The following is a 21,042-nucleotide window of genomic DNA, read 5'->3' on the forward strand; positions in this document are numbered from 1 at the left end:
GTTTCCTGTCTTTCTTCTCTCCTTAGGACACCAGCCAATGTGACAGTAACTTTGTATATCACTGGATTATGCATTTCCATTTCAAACTGAAACTCTCAATTTGAACTTCTAGCCATACCTGGGTGTAGAAGGGGAAGGGACCCATGCCCATAGGGGCTTCTCCGTCTTATTTTTCCTCCATTTCCCTCAGCAGTGGAAATTCACTGAGTACTGATTATGGCAGGAGAGTGTTGGCTCAGCTGTGTGCTTTAAGAACCCATGATGTCAGACCCATATTTTCCTTGGAGAGCCTCTCATCAGCTGCATTGTTCCAGGAAACCATGGTCTGTTCTCTGGGCAACAAAGAGGCCTGCCCAATCGTAGCCCCTTACACCCACAACTCTGCCTGCTGCTATACAGTCCTCAAGGCCCCCACCTCCAACCATCCACCCCCACACCAGACAGACTTCAAGGCCCCCACCTTCATCTTCACAACAACAGAAATCTGTACACAGTGAGCATCCTGGAGCTCCCAGCATTACGTACTCCTCTCCCAGCTCTGTACTGTTTTTACTATAGGAGTTGAGCGTTGGCGATGAAAAGCAGCGTGTTAGAACAGGACAAGGAAATGATATGTTGCTCCACAGAGAACCATAACATGATGCTGCTGATGGTGTCATCTGGCGAGGTCTTCAGAGGGTTTCGCTTCTGACTGAAAGATGTATTTGACCGGATTACAACACCGCCCCCTGACAGGTGACGCAAGCAGCAGCGAGAGATGATGGGAAAACTGTCCCCACAGCCAGCCATCTCTCTAAGTTTTGATGGGCAATTAAGCTGTCAAACCCAGAGGGAAACTTTGAACCAAGATAGCAAACATTAAGGCTGTAGCGGCATACTGTGACAAGTCAATCAACAGTTTCATATATCTGATATATTTTGGCATACATGTCATTATTAGAAGTCATTATTCCCGAAAATAAAGATATCACCAGTGGCCTGTTTTTGTTCCACATAACATACACACTTATTTACCTCTCCTGATCCCTATGTTTGAGTTGTTTACTACCCAATTGAAATTTTTCATGATGTATTGGCTGAGCCAATAAAAATCATCAGAACAAGGTGCACAGATTCTCTGATCCAACAACTGAAGATTGGAAACGCTCATGTTCAACTCTCCCTCTGACTTCAAAGGAGATCAAACAAATATGACCCGGAGAACACAAAGGACATCTTGCTCCTTTAAGATTATTTAGCTATTCCCTTTTATGTTAATGTGCTATAGTTGTAGAATTATGATAATGTTTTCCTAGAAATGTAACTCAAGGGAAAACAGCAAAAACCCCAGATAAAGAGCCTGAGCCTCGCCATCTCAAAGGTCATTGAAGAAAGGAGGGGGTTCATCCACATATGCTTTAACTACAGGGTCTTCCAAGATTTACAAGCAGGGCTGATATAAGACAAAATTGATATCAATTGTGTTTTTGGTGCTAAAATGCAAAAAATACCACAGGACTGTTCACATTTTGAGAGAGAGAGAGAGAGAGAGAGAGAGAGAGAGAGAGAGAGAGAGAGAGAGAGAGAGCAGATGAGAGCAGATGAGCTCCTGCATTGTCCAGCATGCTTTTACAAAAAGATAGATTTAGAGTTAGATACGGTACATTCTGTAAAATCTTTAAACAGGTCGACATTCACAAGGCCACAGGGCCAGACGGATTACCATTACGTGTAGTCTGAGCATGCTGGCAAATGTCTTCACTGACATCCTCAACCTGTCCCTGACCGAGTCTGTAATACCAACATGTTTTAAGCAGACCACCATAGTCCCTGTGCCCAAGAACACCAAGGTAACCTGCTTAAATGACTACCAACCCATAGCACTCACATCGATAGCCACAAAGTTCTTTGAAAGGCTGGTCATGGCTCACATCAACATTATTCCAGAAACCTTAGACCCACTCCAATTTACATACCGCCCCAACAGATCCACAGATGATGACATCTATATTGCACTCCACACTGCCCTTTCACACCTGGACAAAAGGAACACCTATATGAGAATTATATTCATTGATTACAGCTCAACATTCAACACCATAGTGCCCTCAAAGCTCATCACTAAGCTAAGGACCCTAAGACTAAATTCCTCCCTCTGCATCTGGATCCTAGACTTCCTGACGGGCCGCCCCCAGGTGGAAAGGGTAGGTAACAATACATCTGCCACACTGATCCTCAACACGGAGGCCCCTCAGGGGTGCGTGCTCAGTCCCCTCCTGTACTCCCGGTTCACCCATGACTGCATGGCCTACACCATCATTAAGTTTGCCGACAACACAGCAGTGATCAACAACAACAACCTTTCCCTCAACGTGATCAAGACAAAGGAGATGATTGTCGACAACAGGAAAAGGAGGACCGAGCACGCACCCCATTCTCATCGACGGGGCTGTAGTGGAGCAGGTTGAGAGCTTCAAGTTCCTTGGTGTCCACATCACCAACAAACTATCATGGTCCAAACACACCAAGACAGTCGTGTAGAGGAAACGACAATGCCTTTTCCTCCTCAGGAGACTGAAAAGATTTGGAATGGGTCCTCAGATCCTCAAAAAGTTCTACAGCTGCTCCACCGAGAGCATGCTGACTGGTTGCATCAACTCCTGGTATGGCAACTGCGTACGGCCCAGTACATCACTGGGGCCAAGCTTCCTGCCATCCAGGACCTCTATACCAGGCGATGTCAGCGGGAAGGCCCAACAAATTGCCAAAGACTCCAGCCACCCTAGTCATTTACTGTTCTCTTTGCTACCGCATGGCAAGCGGTACCGGAGCGCCAAGTTTAGGTCCAAAAGTCTTCTTAATAACAACTTCTACCCCAAGCCATAAGACTCCTGAACAGCTAATCAAAGGGCTACCCGGGCTATTTGCATTGTCCCCACTCCCATTTTTATGCTGCTGCTACTCTGTTTATTATCCATGCATAGTCACTTTACTTCTACCTACATGTACATATTACCTCAATTACCTCGACTATCCGGTGCCCCTGCACATTGACTCTGTACCCGTACCCCTTATTATATATTACTATATAGCCTCGCTACTGTTATTTTTTTTGTTGCTCTTCAATTATTTATTTTTCTTATTTTCATTTTATTCCTTTTTAACTTCAGTTAATTTTTTTCGTACAACTGTATTGTTGGTTAAGGGCTTGTAAGTAAGCATTTCACTGTAAGGTCTACACCTGTTTTATTCGGCGCATGTGACAAATAATAATATATATATATATATCCGGCAATGACATATGTATTATACTACACTCCAAAACATAACCTTCACTCCAAATCAAAACCTGATTTTGGACAAAATTACCTGGAAGGATTCCTACTACCAAAGATTCTTATTTCCAAGCTATACAGCAAATGCTCTGACTAACAAACAACAGAAACCTGAAAACACCATCCAACCTAGAACGGAGTTATTAATGTTTAGTCTGAAGCTACTTTTAAAGTCAAGAAGAAAAACACATTACAATGTTATATTTTACTTTATTAGGACTGAATGCTCAGGCTACCAAACTATGCTAGGACAGAGCTTATCGGACTTCAACTTCAATTAGCACTGAGGTGGGAAGTGAGAGGTGTCTAAGCCAATGAGCCCAACAATGGCAGGAGAGTTTCACAGCCTACCCCACCCAAATGCAGAGGCCTTTAAAGTCCCCTCCTGCTGTTCAGAGGTCATTACAATACAGTACTCTCTGGATGTAAAACAATGAAAGGCACGAAAAGAGTACAAAAAGTAGCTCTTTCTGGAAAATCAAAATACTATTTTTGCTGACTACTATAAAAATGGGAACATAAGCAAATTAATCTTTCACATAGACCATCCCCTGGCATTGCGCAGTGCTACACACTACCCCTCTGTTAAGGGGGGGTGTTAGCGATGGGTAGAAACTCTGGTTATTAGACAAAGAGGACTCTGAGTCAGCCAATGTTAACCTGTACAAGTCTGGAACAGTAATGGTAGGCGGCAACCCCAAACAGTTTCAGCTGGACTCCCCCCCCCCTCTTTGCCCGGACCCTAAAGGACATCGCCCTCAAACGCAGCCCCAACACCTCAAACAAGAGCAACTGATCAATAGACACGCTCTGTCGCACGCTGAGTATGTACATAGTCAATGTAGGCTTCGAGGGGACTCCTACAGTAGTGCTGTAGAATACTTTAACATTGACCTCAACCCAGAGTCTCTCAGAGCGTTCACAGTCAGCCCACTGACACCCGTATCAGATCACAGCAAAATGAGTCTTCTTGAACAGAGCAATACTCAATAATGAGGCATCAAAGCCAAAGGAACTGAATAAAATTAAGAAATGCAATAGATGGAAGGAAAGTACTGTGGAAACCTACTAAACAGTATATTTGACCTACAAGCTTCCCTATCAAATAAAATGTCAAACAGAAAACCGAAGAACAATAACAACAATGAAAAAAGGTTTGATGAAGAATGCAAAATCCAAAGAAAAAATTTGAGAAACCTATCCAACCAAAAACATAGAGACGCATAAAACCTGAGCCTACACCTTCACTATGGTGAATCACTAAAACAATACAGAAATACACTGCGGAAAAAGAAGGAACAGCAAGTCAGAAATCAGCTCAATGTAATTGAAGAATCGATAGACTCTAACCAGTTCTGGGAAATTTGGAAAACAAACAACAACATGAAGAGCTATCTATCCAAAATGGAGATGTTTGTGTAAACCACTTCTCCAATCTTTTTGGCCCTAGAACAAAGAACAAACAGCAAAAAATAATACATGATCAAATACAAATCTTAGAATTAATGATTAAAGACTACCAGAACCCACTGGATTCTCCAATTACATTGAATGAACTACAGGACAAAATACAAACCCTCCAACCCAAAAGGGCCTGTGGTGTTGATGGTAACCTCAATGAAATTATCAAATATACAGACCACAAATTCCCATTTTAAACTCTTTAACATTATCATTAGCACTGGCATCTTCCCCAATATTTGGTAACAAGGACTGATCACCCCAATCCACAAAAGTGGAGACAAATTTGACCCCAATAACTACCGTGGGATATGCGTCAAGCGCAACCGTGGGAAAATCCTCTGCATTATCGTACATTTCCTCAGTGAAAACAATGTACTGAGCAAATGTCAAATTGGCTTTTTACCAAATTACAGTACGACAGACCACAAGTTCACCCTGCACACCATAATAAAAAAAATTAAAAAGGAAAGTCTGCTCATGCTTTGTTGATTTCAAAAAAGCTTTTGACTCAATTTGGCATGAGGGTCTGCTATACACATTGATGGAAAGTGGTGTTGGGGGGGGCATACAATATTATAAAACCCATGCACACAAACAACAAGTGAATGGTTAAAATTGTCAAAAAATACACACATTTCTTTCCACATGGCCGTGGGGTGAGACAGGGATACAGCTTAAGCCCCACCCTCTTCAACATATATATCAACGAATTGGTGAGGACACTAGAACAGTCTGCAGCACACGGCCTCAACCGATTAGAATCTGAAGTCAAATGTCTACTTTTTGCTGATGATCTGGTGCTTCTGTCACTAACCAAGGAGGGCCTACAGCAGAACCTATATCTTCTGCACAGATTCTGTCAGACCTGGGCCCTGACAGTAATCTCAGTAAGACAAAAATAATGGTGTTCCAAAAAATATCCAGTTTCCAGGACCATAAACAAAAATTCCATCTAGACACTGTTGCCCTAGAGCACACACAAAACTATACATACCTCGGCCTAAACATCAGCGCCACAGGTAACTTCCACAAAGATGTGAACGATCTGAGAGACAAGGCAAGAAGGCCCTTCTATGCCATTAAAAGCAACATAAAATTCAACATACCAATTAGGATCTGGCTAAAAATACTTGAATCAGTTATAGAACCCATTGCCCTTTATGGTTGTGAAGTCTGGGGTCCGCTCACCAACGAAGAATCCACAAAATGGGACAAAAAACGAATTGAGACACTGCATGCAGAATTCTGATAAAAATATCCTCCTTGGGGCCTCCCAGGTGGCGCAGTGGTCTAGGGCACTGCATCGCAGAGCCCAGAGACTCTGGCTGCGCACCCAGGCTCTGTCGCAGCCGGCCGCGACCGGGAGGTCCATGGGGCAATGCACAATTCGCCTAGCGTCGTCCGGGTTAGGGAGGTTTTGGCCGGTAGGGATATCCTTGTCTCATCGCGCACTAGCGACTCCTGTGGCGGGCCGGGTGCACGGTGTTTCCTCCAACACAGTGGTGCAGCTGCGCGCTGTGTTAAGAAGCAGTGTGGTTTGGTTGTGTTTCGGAGGACGCATGGCATTCGACCTTCGTCTTTCCCAAGCCCGTACGGGAGTTGTAGCGATGAGACAAGACAGTAACTACTAACAATTGGAAACCATGAAATTGGGGAGAAAAGGGGGTAAAAAATCTATTTATATATAAATATATATATATGCTCCTTCTTCAATGTAAAACACCAAATAATGCATGAAGAGCAGAATTAGGCCGAAACCCGCTAATTATCTAAATCCAGAAAAAAGCTGTTAAATTCTACAACCACCTAAAAGAAAAGTATTCACAAACCTTCCATAACAAAGCCATCACCTATAGAGAAATTAACCTGGCCACAAAATTAGGTGGAAACTGAGCTGCACGTCCTACCAAATGTTTGACTATACTGTATAAGAGACACATATTTTCCTTAGATTACACAGACCCACAAAGAATTAAAAATCCAATCAAATTTTGGTAAACTTCCATATCTATTGGGTGAAATACCACAGTGAGCAATCGCAGCAGCAAGGTTTATGACCTGTTGCCACAAGAAAACGGCAACCAGTGAAGAACACCATTGTAAATACAACCTGTTTTATTTTCAATTTTGTACTTTCACTATTTGCACATTATTAGAACACTGTAAATAGACATAATATGACATCTTTATTATTTTGTAACTTTTGTGAGTGTAATGTTTACTATTTATTTTGTATTGTTTATTTCACTTTGGTTTATTAACGATTTTACTTGATATGGCAATGTAAACGTGTTTCCCATGCCAATAAAACCCCTTCAATTGGAAATTGAATTGAGAGGGGGAGATAGAGAGTGAGCGAGATAGATAGATTGAGAGCGAGAGTGGGATAGAGATAGATAGATTGAGAGCGGGATAGAGATAGAGAGAGTGAGATAGATAGATTGAGAGCGAGAGTGGAATATAGATGGAGAGATAGAGAGAGCGAGATAGATTGAGAGCGAGAGTGGGATAGAGATAGAGAGAGTGAGATAGATAGATTGAGAGCGAGAGTGGAATATAGATGGAGAGATAGAGAGAGCGAGATAGATTGAGAGCGAGAGTGGGATAGAGATAGAGAGAGCGAGATAGATAGATTGAGAGCGAGAGTGGGATAGAGAGATAGAGAGAATGAGGTTAAAACAATAGATCTTGAAGCTCCCAGGTTGAGTTGTGCTGCTCCTGGAAGAGTTGGGCCCCTGTGGACCAGTTCAGTCCTTCACTAGAGTCCGTCAGCCTCCAACAAAAATACTCACAAAATAAAGGCTGTGAACTCCAAGAACAATCACTTCAGCTGAGTTCAATAACTATTATTCATGTCCCATTTCTCCATCCCTCAGCTGTAGCTACTGTGATGTTAATAAGGTAAGCCCTTGTCTGTTTTCCTAACTGAACTGAAGAGGAGCTTGGGAGAGCTATGTCAACAAGGCCTTTAGTTTTGGTTTGTAAAACTATTCCACGCTCATTTCCCTAAACTCACAGCCATTACCCTTGTGAACATGATGTGATCAGCCATGTAAGTCACAGATGGCGGTCAATGGGCTTCTCATTATGGGTAGGGCCTAGCCCTGGGGCAATTAAGCTAACACCCAAGGTTCTAATGACTAGAACCCAGAGTTTTTCCTGACCTGTGACCATGGGATCAGAACAGAATAAACTATTGTTACATAGCCTATAACTAGCACCTGGAGTATCCTTTAGGTTATGTTGTTAGGAAAGTCAGGGACTTCCTCCCACCTACTGTAATACCCAACCGGTAAGGGTGTATACCCAATCACCAATAGGTCAGTTCGGTTGATGCTACCTGGGTCTGTTTTCATTCTCTGTGGGTCTTGTTGAAGTCTGATGACATGACCTTAGTGACCCAGCCTCTATTCATACCAGGACTGTTCACCCTGGAATATATTCTCTCCCCACAGAGCATTGATAACTGTAGCCATTGACGTAGTTTGGTGATGATAACTCATTGTAGGCAATCTGTTGGTTTCTTTCAGATTGCACAGTAGGCATATGTTCCACCGTTTACTTTCCACCTTTGAAAGTGGACAGCATTGAGAAGTGAGACCTTTGTGAGGCCAATTTGAGACCTATGATCTTTGAGGGGCCTGAGGAGACCCCTCTACAGGAGGGGAAAGGATGACTGTGGAAAAGATGTTGCCCCCCTCTTCCAAATCCAGCATGTCCTTACATCTGACAGTAATCCAGCTATTATTCACCTACCCTGCCTTCTGATTAGACTACATAAAGGAGCTATACATATTGGCTATGACCTTTGACATGTCACCCTTTTCTATGATGATATGGGCCAAGCTAAGCAGGAGACTTCAAATCTCCTCTACGCACATATTTGACGGCTTTGTTACGATGGTTAAAAACCCCCCACTGTTTTGGCTTTTCGTGATATAAAAAGAGCTGATGGACCACTGATCAACAGTCATCACAGGTGAGCGCAACTGAAGTCCACTCTCAATTACCTTCGCAAGGCCGTTAGGACTAAGATAATATAGTAGGAATCATGATCTCCATATACTCTGTTATATTCACATTGGTGCTGTTCTCTGAGTTTAATACCCGCTCGGCCGTCTTTGCTGTACAGACAGGCAAGCTGGACGAGGGTAGGACAGAGCAGGAGAGCCTGCGATCGATACTAGGTGAAGACATGATGAGCGACAATGCTCTGGCTGCCCCGAGGTTCAGACGGGACCTCATCCTGGACAACGGACTGGACGACGGCAACACAAAGATCATCATTCTTTCAGTAAGTATCCTCCGTCATCCATGCCCATCATCACACTAACCTTCCTCATTTTACATTTGCTCAAACTTGAGCCATCATCAAACAAAGATGAAAAGGATAGGCGTTTTATCTTGATTAGATTCCCACAGTGGCAAAATCTACGATAATGTCTCCGCTCCATCAAAGGTTTGGCAGGCATGTGGAGTGATTCAGTTTCTGGCAATCTGTATGTCATGCAAGTCATGGACATGGTTATCTCTGCTGTACTAGAACAGGAGAGTGATGAGAGGTTATAAAGCCACTTGGGCAGATTAGATGTCTGGATAACTGGGGCCACTTTTATACAGGTTTCATATGGCCTGGCTCAGGACTCCAGAAGGCCGGGGTTTGAGACCCAGAAGATCTGTGCCGCTTCTTAAATGTCCATCTGGCAAATGGCATGCATCAATCCCAAATGAATGGAAAGGAAAAACACCATCCCAAAGTCCAATTAATTTTGACATTGGTTTCTATAGCCCTTTCATGTGTATTGTTATATGTTTGTTGTATCATGCAAGCTAGATAACCTTCGGGTTTGGTTCACCAAATCTGATTTTGCAATAGAATCATCAGTGGATAGAGAATACTAATGTAGAGGCTGGCTGATCCACTAAAGGAAGCCTGCCAGACAGTGACCTAGCCTTCTGTCCCACAGGACATTGGACTGAAAGGGCACACCAGACGTGGCATGAACACAGCTTTCTCCCGAGCCCTTCCTGTCCTGCCCGACCAAGCCACAGATCACTCTCCTGCTGAATATAGCCTGAAAGTAGAGCGCAGGGAGGCCGACCTTGAGAGTAAGTATCGACCAGCGACTTCCTTTTATTTTTTCCTTCTATGGTTCCTGTATACGTTCAATCGTAGGCATTAGAAAGATCACCGTCATTCAGCATTTCAAATGGGTGACTTGATGACACGATACCGGCATTAAAACCATCAATGAGGGTGTTGACACTTTTCACCATGATATTCCATTCATTACTTGGAACAAGAGTTTTATCAGCTGGACTTCTGACATTTCAGACATATAAAAGCATCAAACTGAAGACTGTTGAAGGTTATGACATTAATATTAAAAACAGTTTAATGCTTAAATTATTATTATTTTTTTAATCACTGCAATTCTGCCAATTTTATTCCCTCCAGTGCTGCGATGCATGATAGGACGAGTGTATCGACCCTGTTCGCAAGCATAAGAGTGTGGTGGATCCTACACTGCTGCCCTGCCTTCTGTCAATCTCCTGCAAAAACAAATACGCTTTCCTTATGTGTTCCTTACATCTGTGGCATGGTTCTAAAACACAAACCATGTATAAAACGACTATTAAAAATGTTTTGAGAAACCTGAAAACAATTGTGCGTGTCAATTCTGGGTCACATAATATAGCTACATTTGGAAAGTCACCATTGTTCAGGTGAAGAAAATAAGAAATTCTATACTGTTTAGGATAGTAGTAGTGAAGATGCATGTGAGAGAGGAGAAGTGTCTAGCGGTGGGCCTTTTGTCTTAGAGGGAGATAAACTGCAGGCCAAGCCTCCGCAGATCGGCTATCAAACAGATCTGCTTGGGTTTTAACCACTCTCAGACTTTCCACATTGCCTCAACAGCTCTTCTGCATCATTGCATTACACTCTCCCACAGACGCACGACAGCTGGTGATCTTTCTTTCAAAATGATGATGTCTGTCAATTGTTGGAAAGCACAACAGAGGCAAAAAATAAATAGAAAGTACAATAAAGCCTCTGAAATCAGGCCAAACTCCACTGGGGGAAAAACAAGTGCAATTGATTACAGGAACATTCAGCTTCAAAGAAGACAGACCATTGATTAAATAAAACATTACTAGTACTGCATTCTACTTCAACACGACAATGAAGTTTACAATCTGAAGAAGCTGGTGAGCTTGCCCTGTCTGGCAATCAGTTTCTTCTTACTTGGGTCTTTCTTTCCTGACAATTTGATTGATGTTACAGTGGTGGGGTTTCTTCAGAGGGAGCTGGTTCTCTGACCCACAATGTTCGCTACAATCCACCAGCTTCCGTTTACAGGCCTTGCAGCTTCCTTCTGTCTGGATGTTGGTCTTCAGACCGCCCCCGCCTGCTCCACTCCTGGGCCCCAGCGCTGTGGCAACCCCCCGGGTCGTGCCTCCTCGCTGGGCCTCTTTCCTCTCAGCCTCTGGGTAAACCTCCACTGGAGAGAGGAAACAGTAATAGAGCTTAACAATTGGGGTCGAAAAAAATTGACATAAGAGAGGAAGGAAAAAGGGGAAAGAAAAAAAAAACGGATAAAATTGCTGACGTTAGCCTGTAGTTTAACAGCCAGAGTGTTTATTCTAGCGGGCTGAAAGTGAACATTTGTCATGTAAACCGATGGCGCAGAGCCTGGATTCCCACAGAAAGAAGGGGGGGGTTAGGTTTTTACTACAGATGTGGGGGCGGCCAGGTTTTATAAAATGGGGAATCATTTAAAGGTTGATCGTAAGTACCAGTCCCAGGGCTGGGACTGGGCAGGGTTCGAGGCCAGGGCTGGGAAGGTGGGTCTGGGCATCGATCCGAATCTGTGGCGTCAGAGGGAATAGAAGCCAATCCCTGAAGGGGGTGTATGTAACTGCGCTGCACTATATGTGAGGAAATCTGGAGCAGTTCACCAGCATGCATGCAGATTAGTACATGCAGTTACAGGTCTCTGAGAAAGGGAGAAGGATGCCACAACTAGACATTTTTACCTCTGCTGTCGAGGAGCTGGGCAGAGGTGGAGTCCACAGTAGTGAGGGTCCACTTGGGAGCCTGTTGCACACAAGTGGGGCCCTGGATGATGCTGGGGAAGTCCAGCACGCGGTTGAGGGGTGGCTCCGAGTCGTCCTGGTACGTGCAGGCAAACTGAGATCAGATGGTTCGCTCTCTGGCCTAATTTTTTTTTTTTTTTTTTTTTAAATCAAAGAGAAACTATCACAGCTCTTCAACCCTGTTCCTGGAGAGGTACCCTCCTGTAGGTTTTCGATCCAACCCCAGTTGTAACCATCCTGATTCAGCTTATCAACCAGCTAATTATTAGGGTCAGGTGCACTAGATTAGGGTTGGAGTGAATATACAAGATGGTAGATCTCCAGGAACAGGCTTGTTAATCTAAACTAATTTGTTGCAAGTTCTGGAGGAAAAACTTCATTACCTCACAATTTTTCAGCCAAGCCGCCATTAGACAACGAACCTAGAAGCCCATTAAAAAAGAATAATCATTCAAAAAAAAAAGTAGCGAGTCTGATCTCCAGAGCCCACGATCGCAGCAGCCCCAGGAGTATACTATGATTGAAGCTAGAGCTACTCAGGTTTTTCTAAATCTAGCCAGCTTCAGTTAACTTCTCATTCTCAGGCTTCCTCCATACTACAAAAGTGTATATTGATTGTCCGCCATAACTGCACATGCATGTCGCACATGGCAAGTCAAACACCAAACTCTTCATTGAGACAATGCCGAAACCTTAATACATGGGCGAGTCAGTGCCACACTAATTTCTGCCGAAAATGAATGAAAAGTCATTGCAAATTCCGCAGGCGATGGTGTGAAATAGGCTTGAAGTGAATATTTGGAGAGGTCATGGTGTACAGTGCGAATACTGTAAGAATTGCCCATGTTCTGAATTCTGTCGCTGCACATTTCAAAAGTGTTGAAATAGACTAGTCTTAACTCGCTCATTAAAAGTCTTACTCAAAATTGAAGATTGCCTCATCCGCACATCATTCCCGTATGCCATAGTTTGAACATCTCAATTGTCAGTAGAAACCACATTTGTTTTAGCAAGTCAGCCATATCAGATATGTTTTTTTTTTTTTTTAAAGGCAGTAAATGAGGCTGAATTTCACAGCCAGACAAGGCTCCACTGATATCCAGGTGAAGTGGTGGTAAAGGTTAACTCCATGGTGCTGAAAAGAAAACTCTGCTGTTGGGAAAGCTTTATGTGGGCCCTAACAGTTTGTGGGCACCGTTTGTCACAGTTATAGTGCAATTCATGTATTGTGTAGTGTAGTGGCTTTGCTGGCATGCACTTTTTTTTAAACAAATGCTAAAATTGCCAATGGAACTGGCTCTCTCTCTCGTTGAACAATGTTACCCCGTTAATGTCTCAAACCACGTACGTAGTATAGGGCTCATGGACCGGTTTCCTTCGTAGGAGTAGCGTTAAATCTGTCTCGTTAACGTTGCACTTGAAAACGCTCGTAATCTAACGCCTGCCTCACACTCATAGAACAGCTAAATGCGTCAGGTTCTTTCTTGCCCTCCCGCATCACTTTCTATACAGATCCCCGCAAAACAAAGAATCACATGGTTTATCCGTCTGACCACGGATAACAGAAAAACCAAGTTGTCTTTGCAATTGACAAACAAGCGAAGTATAAAAATATGCTACAAATGAAAATCGAGATAACATTGAAATATACATGTATAACTCAATTGATTGAACATAACATGTTTCTACTTGTAGGCTACTCTGTATAATTTCAATACATTGCATGGTGTGTAGCCTACTGTATCATGTGAGCAATATGCCAAATCTGTGATTTAACTGAATTTTTATTGGGTAGGCATTACAATAAACCGCAATGGGTGGTAATATCGCTCGGAGCTGATCTGTTGTCAGTATTTTGAAATAACTTTTTATAATTAAGGAAATATTCGAATGGAGAAAGCGGATCCGAGAGTAGCGCTCCCATCATCCTGGACACATGCTCCAAGATGCACTTCACGACCCTTCTGTCTGCGTTGTGTTTTGGGAGACGCATGTTACATATTTAGCCGTTTTAGGCAAGAGTCATCGTTAAAAACACCCGTAAGCCTAAATTCCATCACTATCGGGAAACCGGGCCCTGGCTGATCCACTCCTCCATCCCCTGTTTGATCTTGGCCTGCTGGGGATTATCACAACTCAAAGATTTCTCCCTCCAGGCCAGCAGCAGAACCGCAGTAGGGAAGAAGGAATCCATTGGAGAAAAAAGAACGGTGTGCAAAGCTGGGTTGGACTGTAAAGCAAAGGGGGGAAATTAAAGTCCAGAGAGAAGGCTGTTCAAAGAACTCAAAATAACGTCTCAAACGAGCACCTAAAACAACATTTAACCCTCGGATCACCAAGCATGAAATGTACACGTAGCCTCGTTACATGCTGATAAAAACGCCTCGCTAAAGCCAGAAATAATGACGGACAGGGGAGAACATAACGCAGGCAAAGAGGTAAAAGACTGACAAGACGTCCTCCTGACATACAGCTCACACTTAATCCAATTACAGCAGCTGGAAAGAGCAGAATCTAGTTATATTACAGGGAGAGGATGGGGGGCACTGCTTCTGAGGCTGTCCTAAGACAACCTCTATAGACTGGTTGGCCAGGCTAAGGTAAGCCCATCCCGATGAGACCTCAAGGAACAGCAGGTGCAAGCAATTGCTCTGTTCTCGGGTCTGGTGTTTGTTTTTGAATGCACGCACACAAACCCAATAGCCCACCTGCAAGATCAGGATATTAGGTGAGGAGTTGGCAGACACATTGTGTTCTTATGGCAGCTCCTCTTATGATGAGCCAGCTTTCATTTCATGGGGAAGAGGAATAAGTCAAAGCATTGAAAGGCATCTTGTTACAGAGATCAAATTATCACAGAGACGTCAATCAATAATGTATCATACTATTCATCCAAATTATGCAATTCAATACATCATTAAGCTCACTTAACTTGCTGTGTTTAATCTGTCTGAAACAGACACAAAAGCATGGGAAAAATAACCGCAATGCAAAAACTCAAATGTGACCATCAGCACGTGTGCCAGGTGACTGCCGGCAGAGTATGATGAAACTATTGGACAGGGGCCCGGGTTGATAAAGACATTCAGCAGACAACAACCATTCAAGTTTCCCTTACTAGTCGAGTTAAGTGACTGATATGGCATCTTTAAAGTGAAGTGGATGCAGCTTCCGCCCGCCGAGTTCAGGAAGCGGTGAGCCGCCCAGGGACCATTACAGCGCACTCACAGGAAGACGGCCAGAATGTGGGGAGCTAAAGTGACATCTGCTAGCGCAATCAAATAAAGGAGCCCATTTCCACAAAATGTGTTTAGCACACATGTTTGAAAGGGGTTCAAGCAGTCTTTCATGTAGAGACAGAACAACCCAGCCCCTTTAAATCTCAAACTGTCATTGTTTTTAGAGGAGTAAGCAGTTCCTACATCCAGGTTGTATTTGCGGGAACGGTATACTTGTTACTGACGAGCACAGCATGTTAGCACCAGGTCTCGATTCTACTAGCGCATCGTGGAAACAGCAAACATGTACACGGAGGCAAGTCGATAAGCCCACAGCCTTCCAGGCTGCAAACACCACACTGCTAACTGAGACTCTCCACATCCGCTGGTTATATCAATCCGTTTATATCAAGATAATTTGGGCAAGGAAAAAAAAAAAAAAACATGAAGCGGGTTCCCCTTTAGGAAAAGAACCCAAATGTTGGAAACAAACATGTTGTTTGTCACTTTTTTTCTTTCTCCAAGCTACAGCAGACAATCTGTATCCTTTAAAAAATATATTTTTAAAAGGACCAAAGAATTCTGCTTTGTGTTTTCATTTTTGCTATGGAAAAATATTGCAATACTGGTATTGTCCCAGGCCTACTGATAATGAATGAAAAGAGAACACATCTAGGGATGCTATACCATGACCACAGTAAACAGGCAAAACCTCAGAGGGATAGACAAAAACAGAAGAGTAGAGCATTTTCTGACCAGCTACTTATCAAACCAAGAGGGTGGAGCCCTGTTGAGAAGCAGGACGTGTCACTGGGAGGTTGCCGGTTTGAATCCCCGATTGTAGAGGAGTAGTTCTATACCTCAGACTCAACTCAGAGCAACACACTGGATTAACGGTAGCAATAACACAGCTGTACAAATGTGAACGTGTTGAAGCCAGTTATAAGACGAGGGGCGTCAACTGAGCAAATAAATAATACAATACCGGGGAGAAATGACAAAACGTAAAGACATTATTTTTCAATGTTTGGACATCTGATTCAATGTTTCGTATTCGGGTCTCCTGGTCCTACTTGGAGGGTGGGCGGGCTGTGTGTACCTTGGGTTTGAGTTGATCTTGTCACTCTTGGACGTGGGGCTGCAGGGGTTTTGGAGAGGAGCCTGTGGGAACCTCAGGGGATCTGAGGACACAGAAGCAAATCAGACTGAAAGCAGCTGTTTATCAAATCAGACTGAAAGCAGCTGTTTATGAGTTAGGGGTTAGAGAGGCTGTGAAAACCTATGAATTATTAGCATATTAAGCATTGATTAGTGTGTGTGCGTGCGAGATGAGGCTTACCGGAACAGTAAGAGCATGCAGGTCCCCTCCTCCCCACTGAGAACAGCCTGATCCACAGAGAGTAAGACGGCCTTGTTCCTGAATGGCGGTGCCAAAGCATCTTCATCCAGCAATGCTATCAGGACCTTCAGTCTCCCGACCTCCATAAGCAGTGGTGTGGTTAATAGCATGGTATCTAGGCTGAAAAGGATATACACAAAACCATATAGTGTTAAGATGATGGCGTTGATGTGGATCAAACAAAAAGGGCCATGACATATACATGTAGGCTGAGAGAGGTTGGATCCGTTGGCCCAGAAAGGCATCATACCCTGGCTGGGCTGATCCCTGTCCCACTAGCCGACTGCAGTCTGTGGGACAGGTGGATCTGAGCGATCTGCTCTTTGAGGTCCTTGGCGGTCTCATTGTGTATGCTGCAGCTGACATCTCCACTGGCCCACCCCTTCAGAGCTGTCCTGATACTGGTCACCAGACGAACGCCAGCAATATTGAGAAAAACAGGCGTACATAAAATATAATAAAACATTTGTAATTATCTAATCCATTACGAAGACAAGTCAAGCAGCCTTCTACTTATAGGCCTCGGGTAGAAAGATTATAAAGACGCTCCCTTCTTCTAAGGGTTCACTCATCACTTTTTTTATTTCACCTTTATTTATTCAGTCACCACTGACCATGAAGTGACTGCAACATTATTGGGGTGTGTGAAAAGAGCAGCAAGTGTCAACACTGTAGCAAGGTGGGGTGGAGAAGGAGCAGGCTAGATTCCCTGACCCAGCTATGATGAGAGGGGAGTGAGTCTGGAAGAGAATCATCTGGGATACCAGATGTTAGCTGAACAAGAGGCCCTGAACCCTTCAGAGAAGGTGTTTGTGTGTGGAAATACAGTACTCTACTGAGGGTGTGAAGGGGGAGGTAGGGGTGCAGGCTGTTGAAAGAGCCATTCTGGCATCAGATCAGTCCAGTGTCCCATCAGAGAGGCACCACAGCAGAGCAGGGAGAAAATCCTCAGTCATAAACACCCAGAAGGCCCCTGCTATGAGGGAACTGGGACAATACATCCAATATCATGGACTCTACAGCTATATATCTGAGTGCCAAGGTGTCAATCATCTAGCGCTGTAGTTGCTACTGCAATTCAGGGGAAATGAGGCCTTGTTGTGACACAGCATGGCTTCTCCCATTGCATTAGATCAAAGTTCAGTCCACACGTTTTCATCCAATGACCAAACAATCTCTTAACCACATTTGTGGCACTGCCAAACGCTTGATGGAGAAAATCTGAATCAATCTGTAATTATACACAGGCCATGAAAGTGATCAATGAAATCTTAAAGTTTGATGACAATTTAACTAAGTAATCAAACCAAGGAAGGAACATATTATCTTTTTACTTTTAGTCAATTTTACTTTGATGTAGCCGAGATTAACATGTTTTAGTAATTCACATGTTATCATGAGAACCTGGGGCAGAAGTCATTAGGGGAAAATCAGATCTGTACACAGCAATAGGCAGGTGGGATTTGATGACAAGGGTAAGCAGAGATGGAGTCTGCCAGGCCAGGGTGGTATTCATTAGGCACCAAACAGAAGAAAACAGACAAACCAGGAGGGACTACAATACAAAAACATATCCATTAATAAAGGTTGGGTTATTACCTTCCATTCCAAAATGTTTTGCTACAAAGTGCACTAATGAATACAACCAAGCTGGTTGAGTACCTTGGGTTAGGGTCGTCTCCCAATATCTCCTCCAGATTGTCTGTGAAATGGACAAAGTCTGACAGGCCTTTAACATGTTTCCTCAGGTCAGACTCAGCGGGGGCATAGCCCTTCCCTCCCAGCTGGACCGCTCTGGCAAATGATGTCGCAGCCTGCAATATATAGATGATTAACATTACGAGATCATAGGATTGTCATGTCGTCAACATTCATTGGCTAAACCCATACGTCAGGGTAATGATAGGAAACAGACACGGAAAGTGTAGAGGCCATTTTGTAATTCTTACCAAGAAGAGTGACATGTTCTTGCTCCGTGCTTCAGGTCAGTAAAAGCTACACGTCCGAGCGATCTGCCAGGGGTGTCAAGGGTGTGCGCTAGGGCCAGGTCGTTCTTGGAGTTGACCAGCTGATCCAGATAGGAGCAGAAGACCCTCCTCGCCACCTTTCCTACCCATTGGGGATTTAGCAGCCTTTAAAAACAACAGCCGATGCCACAAACTACACACACGGCCCCATTTAAAGTCAGAACACCATCTTCAAACCAAACCAACATTTCAAAAACCTTGTCATCCCCAGGCAGTATTACAGTAGCAACCCGTATTCTACCCACTCATAAATCAGACAGTTGACAGGGCAGCAGCCTGGAGAGAGCAGTGCATGTCCTAGCCCACAATGTCTGTTGCGTTTTAAAACATCTGCCTGGTAATTTAATTCACATTTCGCTCTTAAATCTGAGTGATATGATTTAAAGTTCCTGTTAATAAGAGCGAGACAGATTCCAGTGCCTGAGAAAGACTGGAAAAGCTAAGAGCGAATGAAAGGCTTGCCAGGCTGACTGGGAAAACGAGAGGGAAGAGTGAAAGAAAGAAAGTACCTTGGTTGCACAACGATATGAGCCAATGTAACATTTAATATTCTGGCCATACCACCTTCTCTCATGTGAGGAGAAAATGGAGAGTCAGTTTGCTTACACTATGCTGACATGTTCATACATGCTTATGACATATCTGCTTACCTGTGTGCTGCATGGCTTTGACTTGCTTGATGAGTCGAGGGGACCTGGGACAGGGAATCCCTCACCTCATAGGTTTCCATGTTACTGGACTGAAACAGCTGGACCATGGCAACAACATGAACACAGATTTGGCAGTTAGCGTAACTGGCCTTCGAGACTATATCAAACAGTTGACTAAAACTTCCAATCATGGTCATTCATCCTAGTTTCAATCAGGCCTAATACTCACTGAGCTCAGAGGCTCCTCAGGGTCCGGATCAACCCTCAGCTGTTTGTACATAGAGCGGATATCAATCAGGTCCATAGTGTTGGTGCGCTTCAGAAAGGAGTCGTATTCTTTCCTGATGATGTCATAGTTTTCTGGTCAGGAAGAGTCATTGTAAAGGGGCAGGTGAAGTTTGTCTAATAGTAAGTGTTTCCAGGCCATCAGGACATCGCTCAGGGCAACAGTGAACTCTCCACTCTCCTGTCAGAAGAGAGCAAAAGCAGATGGCTTAAAGCCATGACTGCTGCCTGTGAAGGGAATCAGAATGCATAGTTCATGGTGAATTATCCTCCCATACAGTCTGATGGGACCAAGGGTGGGACAAATTATGTTATTATTATAGGGTCAGGAGTCTTTCCTGACCATGTGATCAGGGGAAACCAGGCCCAAATGGCTATAATAGGGGTGCAGATAAAGTCATTGCCTTAATGGCGTAACTCCAAAACGTGTTGTCACTAACTGTTATGACTTTGATCCCCGTGTCTGTTAGGACCACAGTCGTACCACAGCAGGCTTAGGGGGCCTACGTGGTACGCAAGAGTAGTACACCAGAATGGACATGAAGCTTCTTCTGATGGGATAAAGACCAGCCATTTGGGTCAACCATGGTTTACCAGTGCTGTGATAAAGGTGGTGTAAAATAATGAATGGGAAAAATGTCCGCACTGTATGTTGTTTGTTAGATAGCCAGCTTTAGATGAATGATTCCTTAAAAAATAATATTTAAAAAAATTAACTGCCACTATTATACAGTCAAACAATGCAGTCAATCCACAGCTATAAACTAGTTGAAATCAGTAGATGCTAGAATTTAGACACGTTGTAAATGCAACAAGTACTGATATTGTAGCATATACATGGTCCCCAATAGAATATGAATACATTATAAGCCATATCAAATATGCTAAGAATAACAGGAAATTAGCTGTAAAACTGCAACAAAAAAATCTCAGCCTCATGGCAAAATGTGCAGAATAGCAGGAAATTCGCTTAAAAAAGACAAATTCTCAGCCTCATTGCAGAATGGTATAAGTAGCTATAAAAACCACAATTTTCCTTTGCCCAGTGGCATAAAGTGTAGAATTCTAGTAAGTTTACATATTTCCCCCCCTTCTCGCCTTAAGGTTCTCACTATTGTCTTCAGACTGTCCTCTATATTCGCGATTGTCCATGTGAAGATAAACAAGACGGTTTAGTTTTATGTACTGAAACCCTAAAACGACAATGTAACCAATACAAACGAAGTACTGTATGACGGCTTATAACAATGTATTAGTTAGAATGTTTAACGTTAATTAAAGTGGATATAAGATCTACAAGAATACTGTTGTAGGTTGCTGGTAGCTAGTGAAAATATAAAACACCATTAAACACATACTTACCTAAACAAATGTTACAGCCTCAAACAGGGGCGTATGTAGTGAGCGTATCGCCAAAATACATTCTTCACCCACGTAGCCAACGCACAAGCAGCTGATGCGTTGACATTTTTTAAATTCTGCGAAATAACCACTTTGACCAATCAGATTCTGTGTCATCATTTAACCACGCCCACGTTGTTTCAACCGCTATCTGTGGTTCATTATCACAGAACCCAATATTGTTTT

General features: G+C 43.4%; 1 protein-coding gene and 1 pseudogene across 2 annotated transcripts; one reads left to right on the forward strand and one right to left on the reverse strand.

Annotated features, from left to right (window-relative positions):
• Nucleotides 1-8,210: 8,210 nt before the first annotated feature.
• Nucleotides 8,211-10,461, forward strand: LOC118392476 (pro-MCH 2-like). Of its 2 annotated transcripts, XM_035784492.2 has the most exons (3): nt 8,211-9,072; nt 9,746-9,887; nt 10,237-10,457. In XM_035784492.2, the coding sequence occupies exons 1-3, from the start codon at nt 8,830-8,832 to the stop codon at nt 10,284-10,286; spliced, it is 435 nt and encodes a 144-aa protein (XP_035640385.1). In that variant the 5' UTR covers nt 8,211-8,829; the 3' UTR covers nt 10,287-10,457. The 2 variants fall into 2 exon arrangements, with proteins under 2 accessions (XP_035640385.1, XP_052316326.1); XM_052460366.1 differs by having other exon boundaries at nt 9,746-10,461.
• LOC118392475 (PCNA-interacting partner-like) lies at nt 10,142-20,965 on the reverse strand (annotated as a pseudogene).
• Between the last annotated feature and the right edge of the window lie 77 nt (nt 20,966-21,042).

The sequence above is a fragment of the Oncorhynchus keta genome, chromosome 13 (genome assembly GCF_023373465.1).
Source record: "Oncorhynchus keta strain PuntledgeMale-10-30-2019 chromosome 13, Oket_V2, whole genome shotgun sequence".
NCBI lineage: Eukaryota > Metazoa > Chordata > Actinopteri > Salmoniformes > Salmonidae > Oncorhynchus > Oncorhynchus keta.